Source organism: Podarcis tiliguerta, assembly GCF_965153285.1.
Source record: "Podarcis tiliguerta genome assembly, chromosome: 4".
Lineage (NCBI taxonomy): Eukaryota > Metazoa > Chordata > Lepidosauria > Squamata > Lacertidae > Podarcis > Podarcis tiliguerta.
Genome location: NC_139537.1, coordinates 53,620,772 through 53,637,463, shown reverse-complemented (window position 1 = coordinate 53,637,463; position 16,692 = coordinate 53,620,772). Strand labels below are relative to the sequence as shown.

Genomic DNA, 16,692 nt, shown 5'->3' with positions numbered 1-16,692 from the left:
ACTTAGGGGCAGGTCTAAGAGGGTGCTTTGAGTATGTCAGGGGTGGGTTGTGCCTATGTACCATCTCCTCACATAAGCTGAGTTACTTGTATTTTTAAACAGCTCTTTTGTGCAGAACTGCCCTTGCACAAAACAGCTATGGTTAAAAAAACAACTGCCCTTGCAGCTCCAGACTCATGAAAGCAAAAGTGGAGAAAGGAAGCAACATACTTCCATGTGAGGGACTCCAAATCCTTACCCTGCTTGGAGTAGCTTATATTTATTTGACTGCTCATTTATGCAAACAGTGGGTTAAATTTGTTACCATCATAATCCACCTGGGCCCTTGGGGTGAAGAGTGGGCAATCATGCAAATAATACACTGGAAAACTTGATTCAAAAAAGACTTAAAAGGGGTGTGTGCACACAAGTGCCTGTCCACATGTCCACAAGGGACCATCAGGCTTCCAGAACTTAAGGTAGGTGAAGTACTAATTGAGAGTTGAGGGGAGGGAACAACACAGTGTGAATACAACCTTGTTGCTGGCATCTGTTTTGAGACACAATGGAGTGTGTCTCATGGGGTGAAGTCAAATCAATGTGTTAACAGCACCAAAGTGACCTCCCTGGAGTGCAAGCCTGGGCAGTGTGGATACAACCATCTCACTTGTTGGATTATCCCACCTCAATACTGGTTTGCACTCTGGTTTGTACTCATGAGTAGACAAAGGTCCATGAATGCTCATAAGGGAACTGACCTAGGAATGTATTAACACACTAAGTGTGGACCCAGCTTAGCTGAAAGAAGCAAGTTATCAACCTTTTCTGCTCAGCTTGCATTGCAAGTAAAAAAAGAAAAGAGCAGTACCTATCTCCCATTGCAAAGGGGTCTAGAAGACTCTTTGGAAAAACTCTGGAAGATTTTGTCAAAATATCATTTTAATAACCTACAGGGCACCTCACACCAAAATGTATGAAGCTTCTGTATTCTAAACTGCTGCGTCCCCCCCCCCCCCCCGTGTATATTGCTTTGTGTTAAGGATGGGCAGAGAAATCCTAACGGGGTGGGGGGTAGGCACAATTTGAGTGGTAGAGCCACTGGCAGTGAATGTTCTGCTGATTGCAGCTACTCTGGATGGAATTTAAAGGCCTGTTTTAAGAGAGAAATTTAACAGTTCTGGTAAAACGCAAGCAGTGAAGGAGCCAGACGAAACTTTCAGGGGAGGGCGTCCTCCCCAAGAGGATATTATCTACGGCTAATACCTGAAAGGACGGAGAAAAGGGATGCTGCGGGTGTGTGAGGTCTGCGTTTTTGGGCAGGATGAAATAGACGAAGGCGGTCGGTCCCTCAACTAACCTAAACCCAAGCCTTTGGCATTAATGAAGGTCAACACCAGCACTGTTGATCGCTCTCAGAATAAGCTGGTACCCCTAATAAGTGGAACCCAACGTCTCATCCTCCCCTAAACATCTATCTCTGACACGTTGAACCATTCGGACGCGCGACCTTCCATGTGCATTAATTCCGACGCGGTTATGGAGCCCTGCAAAAGGTTACGCTACGTCTCCTTCCTGAATGTCACCCAGCACTTCGTTGCCTTTTAAAAAAACCAGAAAAACTGCACGGCATGTTTTTCAGAAGAGAGTCCCTCGTCAGTTCCAGGAGAGGCCACTCTGTCCACCCGCTGCAAATCGAGAGGTTGGCAACTAACACCGCTTGACCGAAACTGTAATCCTGGGCAGGTGCCAGGATTTCACCCGTGCTCAGCTGTGCCAGGCGGTGGCGCGCATGTGCGCGTGTCACACAGAGCTGCCCATCCTCCCTCTACACTCCTCCCTTGGCTGCTGCCGTTGCCATAGAACTTCTGCCCTCTCCTCTTCTTAGCACAAAGCGGCTCAGCAGAAGCTCGGAGGCCCCTCTCTCCATCCACCTCGCCCGTCCGCCCTGGTTTCACGGCCGCCGCGCCATTCTCCACTCCACCCCGACTCCCTGAACTACGATTCCCATGGTGCCCCGCGAACAACCAAGCTCCAGCTTCCGGTGGCGCGTGGTTTCCGGCTCGGATCGGAACCTGGAGCCCGGATTCGATCCGGGTGTGAACATTCCAAAAGCAGGTAAGGCAGCCCCCCTCCCCCACCCTCCCGCCTCGCCGCGCGCCGCCCCCTCGCCCCCCCGCGCGGGGACTCTGGGCCGGCGGGCCCCCTCTGGCGCGCGCGGGGCGCTTCTCGGGGAGGCGCGGCGGGGCCCCGGCAGCGGCCGCGGCGCCGCCTGCTGCTCCCTCCCCTCCGTCCCGCTCTCCTCCTCCACGCCGCCTGTTCTTTGTTACAGGCAGGAGCCGCCTGCGGCCGCGCGGCGTGGAGGGGGCGAGGCGGGTCCGAGGCAAAACCCGGCGGAGCCGCTCCCGGATCCCCAGCCCAACCCAGGCAGCCGCCCGCCCGCCCGGGCAAGGCTCGCCTGGCGCCGCCGCCCTGGGCTGCGCCTCTCTCCCGCCCCGCGCCCTCTCCTCCTTTCCCCTCCAACCCTCGCCGGACCTGGGTGGGGCAGCCCCTGTGCTCGGGGAGGGAGCGCGGGCGGGCGGTGCACCCCGAGAGGCAAGGCTCGGGCTCGCCCTGGGGCTGGGAAGCGGAGGGCTTCGGCTTGCCCGGGGGCAGGACAAAGCGCCCTCCCTCCCCCGCCGTGGTGCGCGGTTGGAGAAGGGCAGGGCAGGCGCCGCTCTTGCGAAGGGGGCGTGTGGAGGTGGCCTGCTCCATAGACTGCAGCGACTCGGAGAGGTGCGGGGCTCTCTGCTTAAAATCCGCAGGCAGCGCTTTCTCCCTCGGATTGTGCCCCCTCTCCGGCGCCCGCTTGGTCCTTTTGTGCCACATACACAAGGTCACACACACACACAGGCGCGCGGACCTTGGGGAAATTCGGCATATCTGGCACGTTCTGTTCTTGCAGTCGCGTTTTCTCAATGCATTGAAACAATGTGGGTTTCTTTAAAATAGACATTTAAAATGCTCTTTTTTAAAATTCTCCACTCGCCTCGGTTGAGAAGTAGATCTGGTAGAATAGCTTGCTGATTATGATATTATATTCTGATAAACTAATTCTCATATTTTAAATATTAAATGTATGCTTGAGTCAGGTATTTTCCCTATTCTCCAATCATCCATTTGGCTATAAGGAGTTACTGTTGGAACTGTATTTCATCCTCTGATGTGGATGGACTGGCAAAGGTTTGTTAGCCAGGCAGATTCATCCAGTGCCATAAATTTTTATTACATTTTTCAAAATACTAGTTTAATCAATGTGGGTCATGTCCATGTTTGAAAATAAATGTGAAAACTGCAAGTTTTAACTGGTTTTAATAAAAAGACATTGAATGCAGATGCATTGTTTCTTTACCTGTTTACCTGTATCGAGGGCCACATACTACACTGTGTCAAAAATATTAACATGTCAGAAAGGAATGTGTGAAGTGACCCGTCATGTGTGGCTTGTAAAATCCCCAAAATGGAATTTAGAGTAGGATTATTGTTCATGTACTAATCTGATATGGGGGGGTGGAGGCTTTTCCAAGTTTTGGATTCTCCATCATTAATACTTCTTTGCACTCTGGCTTGTGTTGACACACTCAGCGTAATGTCATGGAGTGTTTTCAAGGGAAACTGCCTATTTCCATGGTGCATTTATTTTCCCCCCTTCACACATGGTCACGTCCTGCTGAGGAAGTTAATTAGATATAAAGAGGGGGGTATGTTTGTTCAATAAATTTTATTGTTTAATGGTGCCCACAGCGTACTTGATGATTGATACATTCAACTGCAAGATGCATGGGTGCCATTGTATGGTCCTAAAACACCTTTGGAACCCATGAAGTTTGCTATTAGAGGCCCATTTAAGGTGGCAAAGATGCTTCAAAATAATCTCTCGTAAAATTAAAACCAATACTATAATATTCAGTAAGTGAGCAAAATAAAATATTGGAAATCATTTTTCTTGTTTCCTTGCACAAATTCAGATATTAGTTAATCCATTAATCCACTTGCAGTCTCTTTCCTGCTCCTGTATTGATGTAAATAAATTTTCTCTAATACCTTTAATCATGCAAATACTTGCACGTTTCTCTTAAAATCTCATCTAGTTGTAGGATTGGCATTGGACTGTTTACTAAGTATCAGGTGTCTATGTTTTCTCAGCTATACTCAGATATGATCTCACTCTTTTGATGCTGCTTTTTTAATTAGTTCTGCTTCCTCACCTATCTTGCCCAAAGAAAAATGTACCAATTAGCAGTTTACTGCAAGTTATTATCTGTGTTTGTTTCACGGATGCTATTTCTGTCGTCATGTAGCCTTGATATCAGTATGATTATTCATTTATATTTTTGCAAAATGAAAGCATTGCAATAAAATTAATTAGTATGGTGCATCTGAATTTTGCTTTGTGTGTCAATGGGAAACTAAGGCATTAAAAATACCAAAAAGAAAAAAGAAGAAAAGGAAAACCATAGTGTTAATAACAGTTATAAGCACTGAAAATTGCCACAAATGTATAAGTACTGCAACCAAGTATAAAATGTATTGACTCTGCTTTTGTCAACATGTTGATTTGCAACTTAAAGACTTGTATAGTGCAGTGTTTCACACTCCCTTCCCACCTGTCATCTATATGGCTCAGCTGGTTAGTGTTTGGTACTGATAATACCATGGTTGCAGGTTCGATCCACATGTGGGACTGCTGCACATTCCTGCATTGCACGGGGTTGGACTAGATCTTTGGAACTCTTCCAACTATGATTCTAATTTTGGACTATCCAGGGTTCATTCTCGTTGTACCAAAGTCAATGTTTGGGACAGTAGCGCTAGACCAGGGTTTCCTAAACTTGGGTCTCCACCTGTTTTGGGACTACATTTCCCATTATCTCTGTCTACTGGTCCTGCTAGCTAGGGATGATGGAAGTTGTAGTCCAAAAACAGCTGGAGACCAAGGTTGGGAAACTGCCCTAGAGGAAGGTGGAGGTCAAAACACAAAGTCAGTGTTCCTTTTCCGGGACACGTCTTGTTTATCTTCCAGGATCCTGGTGCTTCTGGGATGTTTACAAGCAGGGTGTAAAGTTAGCCTTCTGTCCCCAGCATGTGATATTCCGAAGAGTACTCCTGGGTATGGAGGTGCCATTTAGCTATCATATATTAGCTATGGAGAGAATATCATTTGAATTTAATCACTTTTTGAGCCATCCAGGCTAACAGACTTATGGGGTACTTGTTACATAAAATACACACTTGAAATGATTTGCTCACAAATCAAAACAACATGAGAGTCAAAATAGTGTTTCCAGAGAGCTAGGATTAGCTGTGCTGGGCATCCATGGGCTTCCATGTTGTGGAAAGCACGTTTGCTGCTACATGAAATTGTGAAGCATCCCTAATTCACTTAGTCCCTATATCTATTAGGGGAAACACAAGTTCAGAGGTAGTTGGTGAATGTTATGCTTAACCACATGTGCATTCTAGGTAATTAAGCTGAAGTGAACTGCCAGGGTCCTTTATGCCTTCAGGTAAATGTACACAAATGGAAATAATTGAAATCAAGCTCTTTCTGTTTTATAGATTGCCTCTCCATAAGCAAAAGCTAAAGGGCCCTCTTAAGAAGTGCCACGTCTGTGTCCTTGCTTGTCTTTTCTGCATTCGGGAATTTTATTTCTAGAAGACTCCCAAATAAATACCAGTTTTGGCCCCTCTCTATTGTTCGCTATCGCAGTTACCTGCAAAACATTTCAGAACAGAATCTGCTGTTTCTGAAAGTACCAGATTGAAAGCTTAGAAGCGGTCGTCAATGATAGGTGGGGAGACTTGAGTATCTGTGTGAGCAGCGAGTTCCATCTTAGAAATAAAAACTTCAGATATATTCTTCGGGTCGTTGTGGATTATCTGTCGCTCCAAGCATCTCCTCAAGATGCAATGCGTGAATCACAGTTGTACTCAGTTTTGCACAAGAAAGCTGACATTAACCCTTCTGCAAAAAGTAGTGTTTCTTGGGCTACCAGTAGCCTTCAGTTTTCTCAATAGCAGCACACCCTGTGGTTTGCATGTCATGCCAAGTCAAACTATGGTTTAGCGCAGTGTTTCCCAAACTTGGGTCTCTAGCTGGTTTTGGACTACAACTCCCATCATCCCCAACTAGCAAGACCAGCGTCAGGGATGATGGGAACTGTATTCCAAAAGCAGCTGAAGACCCAAGTTTGGGAACACTGGTTTAGCAGGACCATACAGCCTCCAGAGAAGAGCTCATGGCTGCTATGCCCTTCCCAGGTCCTTTTTGCTTCCATGCTGCACTGAGCTGAACCAAAGCTGGACTGCAACAGTAAGTACTGGGCTCAGAGAATCATATAATTTCTGGAAAATACTGGGTCATAAGTGATGTTTAATTTCCTCCCCACAGATCTGACACCTTCATTGCATAGCTTTTGTTATATGCTGAAGATTCATCTCTCATCTCTACCCTGTTCTTTTTACATTTGAGATACATATAACTTAGGACCCACTCTAGTCGTGATTGAAAATATTTGTAACCTGTTTTCAGTTATGTATTTTATATTGATATAACCTGCCCTGGAACGTTCTGGTGAAGGGCATGTCAATCTAAGTAATTATTATTATTATTATTGCATTGCACTTAAAGTAAAATGAGCCAAGAAACCTGCCATTTGCTGTTTCAGGAAACAGTACTGAGAATAATAACTCTTTACCAGCTGTTTGATCCGTCCAAATGTGCACATTACATGCACAGTTTCATAAGAACTTATTGTGGAAATCAATACGTTTTGTATTATTACATTTTGATACTATTAATTGGTCTTAACTAGTTTTCACCTTTCAACATATGTTGGTCTCATGTTTTCCTTTGCAACCTCAAAGCTAGGTACCTCACTTTTATTTTCATTTTTCAAGTGAAGGCCGTTTGCAAATGGTATTGGCTAGGGCTTTCCACCATATGTATAAGATCACATGGAATGGACATGTGCCATACATAGCTCTGTAAATGCTTTTTCCTGTATGGAAGTTATGTTTGTTTAGGAAACTTGTCATGTTCTGCAATTCAGACACAAGGTTGAGTGTTAAATTTTCAAGTTATTGTGCACAGTATTCTTAAAACAATAACATTAGTGGGTGATGGGAAGGCGATAGAGCACCTACCATCTCTAGGTAGGGCTAGGAATATCCCATTTGAAATCCTGGAGAACTGCTGCCAATCAATGTAGACAATATCTGACTGATGGTCTGACTCAATAGAATGCAGTTCCTTTAATTTTGTGAGTTATGTTCTGTGTTTAACTGTAGGGAGTAATATAGCCCTTTAGAAATCAATAGCAAACCTCCAGCCAAATGTAACCTGGGGCCTGTTTTCATCCAGCCGCTCCTAGGCATAAAAAGCACTTTCGTTAGTATGTTGGAATCCACATAACTTGGGCAGGTGATCTTTTTGCTATGAAGTGCCTAACAGTCTCATTGGAATCTGTCCCTTCTGTTTTCAAAGGTCTTCAAAATGGCAGAGGATGGCAGCAAGGAGGCCGTGCTTATCTGTAAGTAGCCAAGAATACTTCTGCATTAAATATGCTCTGAATATTAACTGTCAATGAGAGCCAAATGAGGGCTTCCCCCTCTCCTGTGTTCAAAATAGAAGAGATGATGGATGTCCGATCCCGGCACCCAGTAAAATGCGGACAATTTAAGTGGTTGTGTTCCATTTAGTAGAGGCTGAGCCCATAGCTGTCAACTTTTCCCTTTTCTTGCGAGGAATCCTATTTGGAATAAGGGAATTTCCCTTAAAAAAGGGGAAACATTGACAGCTATGTGAGCCAGTGTAGGGAGGAACTGAGCAGGCACAGCAGTTGTAGATTTTCTGGGGATATTTACTAAGACCTTTTGCTACTGCTGTAGGAGTTATTAGTGGGCACATTGGCAAGCTATAAAGGTGAACAAATGCAAGCACATATACTTAGTCTTCCTCTTGTCTGGGGATGAGACCTGAAAGGTTAAAATAGGATTTACAGAAAAGATGGGGGGATTGGAGAGGGGGAAAGAAGCAGGGTGTTCAAAATTATAAATGACTGGTTCTCAAAACTTTTTTCTCTGAGCCATACTTTCAGAATAAAAATGTGATTGTGCCACACTGAATTTTGTAATGATTAGAACTACATTGGGCCGGGGGGGGGGGACAACAACTAACAGTGCTTTATTTATAACATAGAACACAACTACTTTATAATATGATCATGGGAAACCAGAAAGTATGAAACAATGCAGCTACATAAGAACTTGAATCTTTCCCAAACCAATGATAAACACATCTTTTCTAGCACTATTTCACAACTAGGATTGTGCTCAGTATTATTTGATGTTCTTGCTGTCATTTTGAAAAGATATCTATCCATATTCTGCAAATAATAAAAATTATTTTGATGCTATACTATAGTGAAATGTTTAAATGTTTCTTTGATTGTCCTTGAATCTTTTCGCTACACTGGCCATCCTTTCCTGCTACACCAGTTTGGGGTACCACAACCTTTCAGAACTGCTGCCATAAATGCATGGGCCCAGATTACACTGTGGATTTACAGATTTTATCTGAGATATCAGCTGTTGAATCTGGGCATACACACACTGAATTTTACATGTGAACACCTTTTCAAACAGCATGCCTGGGCATTGGTGCCTGGTAATATCAAAGGTGGGATAAGTGCACTTGTTTGGCATGGGGTAAAAGGTGTGTTTTGCTCCCCACTACTAGGTAAAGTTATTATAAGGGATTGAAGATGCACCACAGAGGAGTATGGAGAAGTTTGAGATGCATGTGCTTGGAAAATGCACATTTTTTTGCAGTTCTGTGAGAAGCTTCTGAATAATCCTTAGTAGGATTTCTTGTTCGCTGTGGGATTCTTCCTCTCATGGCTAGAATTTAAGTGGTGGTGGTGGGGTGGTACTTAATTTATAGCAACTGACATCACAGACATTCGTAGCTTCAAGCAGTCTCGTTTTACAAACCAAACAATTTGTTTTGTTTCATTATTTTGCTGTTCTGTGTTTTTTTCTTCATGCACCATCACAATAAATAAATACTGAAGGGTTAGAACAGCACTAATAGCTTTGAAGATGCCCCCAAGGCATAAAAGAGCATGCAAGAGTGCTGTTTAGTTGTGATGACTCTGCAGTGCTGACAGCTGTGGTGCTTTTTTTTGCTTTTTTACCAGCAAGCTAAGCCGATGTGTCTGAGATACTACTAAAAAAATACAGGATGACTTGTAGCAGGACTACAGGAGACATGATTAGAGAGCAAAATAGTGAGTTGCAGTAGTGTTGGTTTGAAAGCAGAAGACCAGGGATTGGAAACCATTCTCTGTTTGTGAGGCTACCTTTGAGGTTGGTGAGGAGGCTGCAGCTGGTGCAGAATGTGGCAGCTTGGGAGCATACTACTGCCAGCATATAACCCCTTGCTTGTGGGGTTTGCACTGACTGCCAAGTTCAGTGTGTTGGCATATACCATGCAGGGCCAGGTTATATACCCGGTGGGACACTGTGGTTGGTGGGAGACCTCTCTTACAAGTTCCAAGGATCTCAGAAGCCTGCACTACTGTAACTCAGAGCAGGGCTTTCAATGCGCTTTTCCAGCTGGAAGAATGGATATCTGCCATGGGTGCCTGTTTTGCTCCCCCCCCCAAAAAAACCCCCCATATATCTGATCTTTAAAAAACTGTATCTTGTGCATTGCCTCAAGACCTGTGCATGGAGGATAATTAATAAAATAAGCGCTCTGTAGGCTGTGTTGGTGCAGGTCTAACATTTGAATGAGTGAAAGGTAAGGTTGGAAGCAACCTTTCTTGGCGCAAAAGACAATTGGAGGTGATGTTGGACTTGCTTTCCGACTAAGATCTAAAGAAAAGACATGGAAGCTGAGCCACAGCTTTAAAAGAGGATTAGGCAGGTTCATGGAGGACAAGGCTATCAGAGACTACTCTCCGCAATGCCTTTGTTCTACATCCACTGTGGAGAACAGTTGCTGGAACCCAGAAGTTTGGAGAATGCTGCTGCACCTGACTCCTGCTTGCAGACTTTCCGCGGGCATCTGGGTGGCCACTGTGAGAAAAAGGATGCTGGACAAGAGGGGCTTGATCCAACAGGGCTCTTTTTATTACATTATATTTGGCTTAGCATGTTATTCAGGCATGCATAAGCTCTCTCATAGGACAATGAGGAAACTGCCTTGCACCGCGCAAGACCATTGTTCCGTAAACTTGGTGACTTCAGCAGTTCCCTAGAATCTCAGACCTAAATGGATCTGCCAGGGCTTGAACTTTTGCATATAAAGCATGTGCGCTGCTCCGTCCCCAACTAGGAGGGGAGGAATAAAGCAGCTGTGAGGAGGGAAGCCTGCACACTCATGTGGTGTCCTGCCCACAGTTGTTTACAGGCATGGAGCGCTTCAAAATAAGGATTTGGGTTCATCTGAAGCTCAGTAGATGGAGCTTTTTTATTCTGAAGTTCTTTCCCTGCGTACAACCGCAGCCAGGCTAGCATTCTTTATCCCCAAATTCGTCCTTCCAGTCTGTGCAAGTCCTGGGCCTGTGCTTAGAACAGGGCATTCTGAAAAGCATGGCCTGGATGATGGAATGGATCTACTATTACAAAAAAGGGAGAAGCAGCTATGGCTGTAAACAAAGCTCACTCCTAGAGATGTTTGCTCCTTCTGTGGAGCCTGGGAAAATGGTGATGCTTCTTGGTTGCTGGAATAGCCTTTGCTCTGAACACCGAAGAGACGTAACTTGAGGTAAATTGAGCTGGAACGGTTACAAAACAGTCTGGTGAAAGGTGTTTGTGTAACATCCAGAAGAAAGCGGCTTTGCACACATTGATTCAGAGAATATGAATATCATTTTCCAGCCAGAATCGGTTATATCAAGTGTTGCTTCACCTTCCTTTAAGCATTCTTCCTCAACTGACAAAACTATAATTGTTAGACATTTATTCAAAGCCTATTTTCTTTGGGAATTTTTGCAGGTGCTGTTATAGTCTGATAACACAAGTGCCATTTTATTCCTTATTTATCCCTGGGATGAGTTGAACTATACTATTGATTCAAACAAGTACGTGGCCACCCGGTAATTGAATATCACAGTTGTTGGAGTACACTGTGAAGCTGCTTGGCTTTCTCCATGGCTACCTGCTTTTTCTTTTGTCTGCTTTCAGGGTGTGAAGATTGCAATCAGCATCATGATTCCGAATGTCCAGAACTGGGCCCAGTGGTGATGGTCAAAGACTCCTTTGTGCTAAGTCGGGCAAGGTAAGCCAACTCTTGCCTTGTTGGCTTGCTTAATTTTAAAGTAAATGAAGTCAGATTGGCAATGCAAAAGGGAGTCTTCTGTTCTCACTTATTTTGCTTCTAGTGTCACACTTTGAGCTAGGAATGCTCCCAGTCTTGGAGAACTCACATGCATGTAACTTTAAATGTCTCCCAAACAATTCTAAGCTGCAAGATCTCATTCTGGAGTGTTTTCAGTAGCATGAGAAGATGGGGAGCCAATTAGTCCTGCCAGCCAGGGCAGAGTATTATGGCTAGATCATCCTTTTTAACCTTTGCCTTTTCTTATATGTAGATGATGGCTTCCTGGCATTTATTGCAGTGAGGGAGAAAAACAAGGCTAATCACATTTGTGTCGGTGGAGCATGTGGATTGTACAATGTGAACAACACAAAAACGGAATTTACAGACGACTCAGTTTAGTTGTATCTAAGTCATTGTGCAAGCAGAACGACTACCCTGCAAATCTGCTCTGGGGATTCCTTCAACCCTCCAGAGCAGATTTGGGGGTGCCGGGGAAGGAGAGAGGGAAGGGAAATTCCATTGAAGTCATCGCCTGAGTGCAGAGAGTTCAGTTGGATACAACCCTTTCTTCTAAGTGGACTAGTCTTGTTTGGAAGCATGAGAAGCAGAGAAAATGCCTTTCGTAGGCAAAAGACACAATACCTCGATGCCAGATCGGTTTTCTCCTCAGTCATTGGTGATGTTAATAAACTGTCAATAAAAACAGCAACTTGAGGTGAAGATCTTCTTAGGTAGCCTAAGCATCTTCAGTTGCACTTCTCTAAATTATTAGTACTACTAATGCTATTTATAGCATGCCTCAGTGTAGCATGGTATGCATTTTATACCATAAAACCTGAGACTCAGGATCACTTCAGAGTTTAGGTTTCCTACATGGAAATAGCTTCAGTTTAGGTGAAAGTGGGTGTAGATCTGCACAGGGTTCTCGTATCCTTTCCCATATGGAAGTGCTTGCTTAGGAGCGACTCTGTGATCAAGCACATGCATTGAATGCAGAAGGTCCTGGGTTCAGTTCCTGGCATTTTCCATTAAAAGGATCAAGTAGCAGGTGATGGGATAGGCCTCTGCCTGAATAGCCTGCCGATCAGAGAAGGCAGCATTTGTCAAAATGGACAAATGTTCATAAGGTCGCTACCTATGTTTTTATAGAAAAAATAATTTTTGAAATGGTCCTGAGGAATTGCTGATTACCACTTATTAGAGAGCTGTTGAACCCATTCATAGGCAATTACTGGCCCTCATACTATATAACAGTGTGGAAGGTTGTGTCGTTTTTATTTATTTCAATTACTCTGTCAATGTAGAAGGTTTCTATAGAGAATTTGTCCCTTGCAATTGATAATTTTGTCACTGAGGAGAGAGGAGTCGGGGCCCATCCAGATTTTCTTTCACACCACAATTTCCAGGCAAAGATCAGTACTTTAAAGCTCCATGTCTGAGTGGGGGTTTCCGCTCCCTCCTGGTGCTTTCTGTGGGGAAACTGCATTTTACTTCTGAATTGGTGCAAATGGCAATCTATGTAAATTGCCATTTGTTCCAATTTAATGGTAAAATGTGGGTTTCCCCACAGAAAGTGCTATAACAACAACAAAAAAAGACCACTTGAACACAGGGTTAAAGCTTGGGCCTGTGCCTTAAAAAATGGCGCAGATTGAAGTCTGGATGAGGCCTCAGCTCTTCCCTGTGGATGCCAGGGCTGCATTTTTTCTTCTGTGGATGCTGGAAGATCTTTTGTAGAGTCAACTCATTTATGTGTCAAAATATTCACTTCTTAGATCATCCCTTCCCTCCAACCTGGAGATCAGGCAAGTTGAAGATGGGATTGAAGGCATTTTTGCAGTAACACAGCTGGTGAAGCGTACCCAGTTTGGCCCCTTTGAATCAAAGAGAGTTACCAAACTGGAAAAGGAGCCAGCATTTCCATTAAAGGTACAATGACACTGTTTGGCTTGGTGATAATGTGAAGGCACTAAGAAATGGAGCAACCAGGCTCTACCATTGTCTGAACGTGTATTTGCTTCATTTGGTTCTTTTTTAGTTAGTCAGTTCATTCATTAATCATTTTCTGCCCCCCCCCCCCCCACAGAGTAGCCTTTTCAGTACCGATAGCTAATGCTATAGTGTTTTTGTTTGTATGGCCTGCAGAAAGCTTCTGGTTTTAGTTCCATCTGTTAACTTTCAACACTTGCAGTCAGGCAAACGAGATGGGCTGGTGTTGGCAGTCCTCATATGGGGGAAGATGGAGCAAGAAATATGGAGTGGACCTTGCTTTTTGTACCAAATTGGAAAGGCTCAAAACACTAGCCCGGGTGGCACAGGAACAGTTGGGAGTGCACTATAAGACTCCTGATTGTTCCTTTGCAGCTGCGACTTTATGTGCCCCACATTGATGGGGAAGGTTTGCATTCACCTTGCCAGTATCTGTGAAGTCAGGGGTATGAAATAAAAGTCAGACCAGTTCATATTATTACATTACCACTTAGCACAGTAGCATGGAAGCCAGATTCGTCCTCTCATGCCGTTACAGTAATGTCTAAATGCAGGGACCACATGGGCAGGTCATACTATGGTAACAAAAATGCATCCTTGTCTGCGGCTATTTATTTATTAGTTGATCATTACTGCAAAGTTTGCATTCCTTCTTTGCACGGGTGTCTATTAGGTTTTTCAGAAGGATGGACCTCTAGTGTATTTTGATACATCTAATGAAGATGATTGCAACTGGATGATGATGGTGAGGCCAGCCAACCAATACGAACACCAAAACCTGTCTGCCTTCCAGCATGATAATGACATTTACTTCACTACATCCCGGGACATCCCACCAGGCACGGAGTTACGAGTGTGGTACGCTGCTTTCTACGCCAAAAAAATGGAAAAGCCCGTTCTAAAGCAAGTTTCTAGCATTGCCAATGGTACGTTGGGTTGCTTCATGGATGGGTGGTGGGTAGTTTTTTTAACTATCTCAAAAAAATGTTCCCACTTTCTCTGTGAGGCTTATTTCATGCAAACATCTCCCTCACATGAAAAGAAATTGATAGAATCTATGTCCTGATTCGTATTATTTGTTACATGTAATGGAATGCTTCCTCTGATTGATATTTTCTACTTTTAAATATAAAACAGCTTCCAAGGATCTAAGTTTCAGCAGAGGCACACCAGGCATTGTAACAGCAATGTTACAATGTGGTTAGTAGGAAAATAAACTAATGCAAATAAACTAATGCAAACATTATTTCTCTGATAGACGTTTGTTTAGTAGTGATGGAATGTGACCAAGAAGAAAACAAAACTACTTCGAAGCCTCCCTGTTCCAGTGGCACTTATTCTCTCAAAAAATTAAAATTCCCCCGTTCTAAACTTTCAGGTATGGAAACTCCGGTTCTTGTTGTGTGAACATTATATAGCCAAATCACCTGTTAGAGCAGAGCTTTCCAAACTTTTCAGGTTGCTGACACGCTTTTTAGACATGCATAATTTTGTGACACTGTAATTCAGTTTTACTAGCAAACCGAATGTTAAACTAACCGCTTTCCAGCCCTGGGAGTAGTGGCGGGGAGAGTTCACACAACACACTTACACACTGCAGCCAACACACTAATGTGTCATGACACACAGTTTGGAAAGCTCTGTATTAGAGAAAAATCTGATGGCGTATGATAGGTTTTGAGGTGGAACTGATGTCTGATGGGTATTGAAGGAAAGGTTTAAGCCTGATATTTTGAATGTCTAGACCGGGGTTGGGTGGGTGAAAGGGGGGCTGTGGCCTTCCAAATGTTACTGCACCACATTTCCCATCACCCCTGACGAGTGGCCCTGCTGCCTGGGGCTCATGGAAGATGGGGTTACTAACAACATCCAGAGAACCACAGGCTTTCCATGCCTAGTCTAGAGCTTGCCGCTCAGTTTGTTTAAGATACTAAGCCCCTAATTTTTGTTTGTTGTGATCTAGTGAGCTCTCTAGAAAGTAGTGAGCCGCTGAAGCAGAGTCCAGCCAGTTGCCATTTTAGAGCAGAGGTGGGAAACCCATATGTTGTCTGGCTCCATTTCCCCATCCATGTGCCAGTGTTTTTGAAAGCTTTCCAAGAATCCCAGCTGCTGATGAGCAAAAGGGAGGCACTGTTAAGATCCACAACTCCACAGGCGTAATTTTTAAAGGTTGAATGTGCTTACAGCTACAGTGGTTTGGCTTGTGTTTTCTAAAGAGAGCATTTGAGAAGTTCATTTCTTTGCCTCTTATCTTTAGACAGGGGTGGGGAACCTCGGGCCCAGGGACCACATGTGGCCCTCCAGAGCTCTCTGCCTGGCCCCTGGGGCTCTCCTCAGGTCACACCTTTAGCAGACCTGCTCCAGCCCCTCATCATGTGCTTTTGACTGGTAGGAATTTGACCTTGAATGGTGATAATCCTCCCAGTTGAAAGCACTATCAAAATGAAGGTTTGTACTATGGCATGAGGGTCTGCTCTCCTCAAAAAGGGTCAAAAGTCACCAGTTTTGTCACAACTTTGTACAGTGGTTGTGTTTGGAATATTGTTGACTTTAGGTGGCATTAAATTTAAATGAAGGGAAGGCCCTTTACTTCTAATGTTCAGCCATGCCCGTATAGTTTTTTGTCTCATCGCTCTTCCCTTGCAGAGCATCGCCGGAGTCACTTGGAGCAAGCCAAAGGAGCTCCACAGAGCAACCAAAAAGATGCAGTTGCTGAAAAGGTTATGGAGGGCCCCCCTGCAGACCAGCCTGTAGCCCGTGAAAATGCCAACACCACAGTGGAAGGGAAAAGAAAACCACGAAGGGGCAGGAAGCCCAAAGTGGCAAGACCAGAAACTCCCATTGTGATTGTGGACAATAAAGACTCTTCTGGTGAGCCCAGAAACTACTAAAAGTAGCTATCAGTGATACTTCATTTCATACCCTAAATCAGGGGTGGGGAAAACTTCTCACCCAGTGGGCCAGATGGTCATGTTCACCCCGCCTCCCTAAGGCCAAGCTTGACAGGTAGGCCTAGCTGCCCACCTGTCATGTTGCCCACCTGTCATGCGACTGCAGTCACGGTAGCATCTGGTGAGCTTTTTGCCTGCTCCCCCCCCCCCCCCCCAGCAATTCATATGGGGCTTTATAGGCTGATTGGTGGCATCTGCAAATACGCTTGCAGCTGAGGCAAGTTTTTACCTGTCCTATACCGCACATCATCTATGATATGGGTGGGCATGATGTGGCCAAAATAGCCTCACAGGTGGGTCTAATTAGGCCAATGGGCCAGAGGTTCTGGCCACGATACCCTAAGCCTCTGAGGCCAAACTTGGCCCTCCAGCTGTTTTGGGACTACAGTTCCCATCATCCCTGGCCAC

At 44.6% G+C, this 16,692-nt stretch overlaps 1 protein-coding gene across 3 annotated transcripts in view; it reads left to right on the top strand.

Annotated features, from left to right (window-relative positions):
- The first annotated feature begins 1,956 nt into the window (after nucleotides 1-1,956).
- Nucleotides 1,957-16,692, top strand: part of PRDM15 (PR/SET domain 15) — a 37,240-nt gene continuing 22,504 nt past the window's right edge. For 2 of the 3 annotated variants that reach the window (XM_083438859.1, XM_083438857.1), the window contains exons 1-7: nucleotides 1,957-2,094; nucleotides 7,502-7,547; nucleotides 11,209-11,302; nucleotides 13,120-13,273; nucleotides 14,007-14,259; nucleotides 14,592-14,711; nucleotides 15,980-16,204. In XM_083438859.1, coding sequence (XP_083294985.1) covers nucleotides 7,511-7,547; nucleotides 11,209-11,302; nucleotides 13,120-13,273; nucleotides 14,007-14,259; nucleotides 14,592-14,711; nucleotides 15,980-16,204 — 883 coding nt within the window. In that variant the 5' untranslated portion in view covers nucleotides 1,957-2,094; nucleotides 7,502-7,510. Of the gene's footprint in view, nucleotides 2,095-6,185; nucleotides 6,193-7,501; nucleotides 7,548-11,208; nucleotides 11,303-13,119; nucleotides 13,274-14,006; nucleotides 14,260-14,591; nucleotides 14,712-15,979; nucleotides 16,205-16,692 lie in introns of those variants that run through there. The other variant, XM_083438858.1, reaches the window with a different exon arrangement.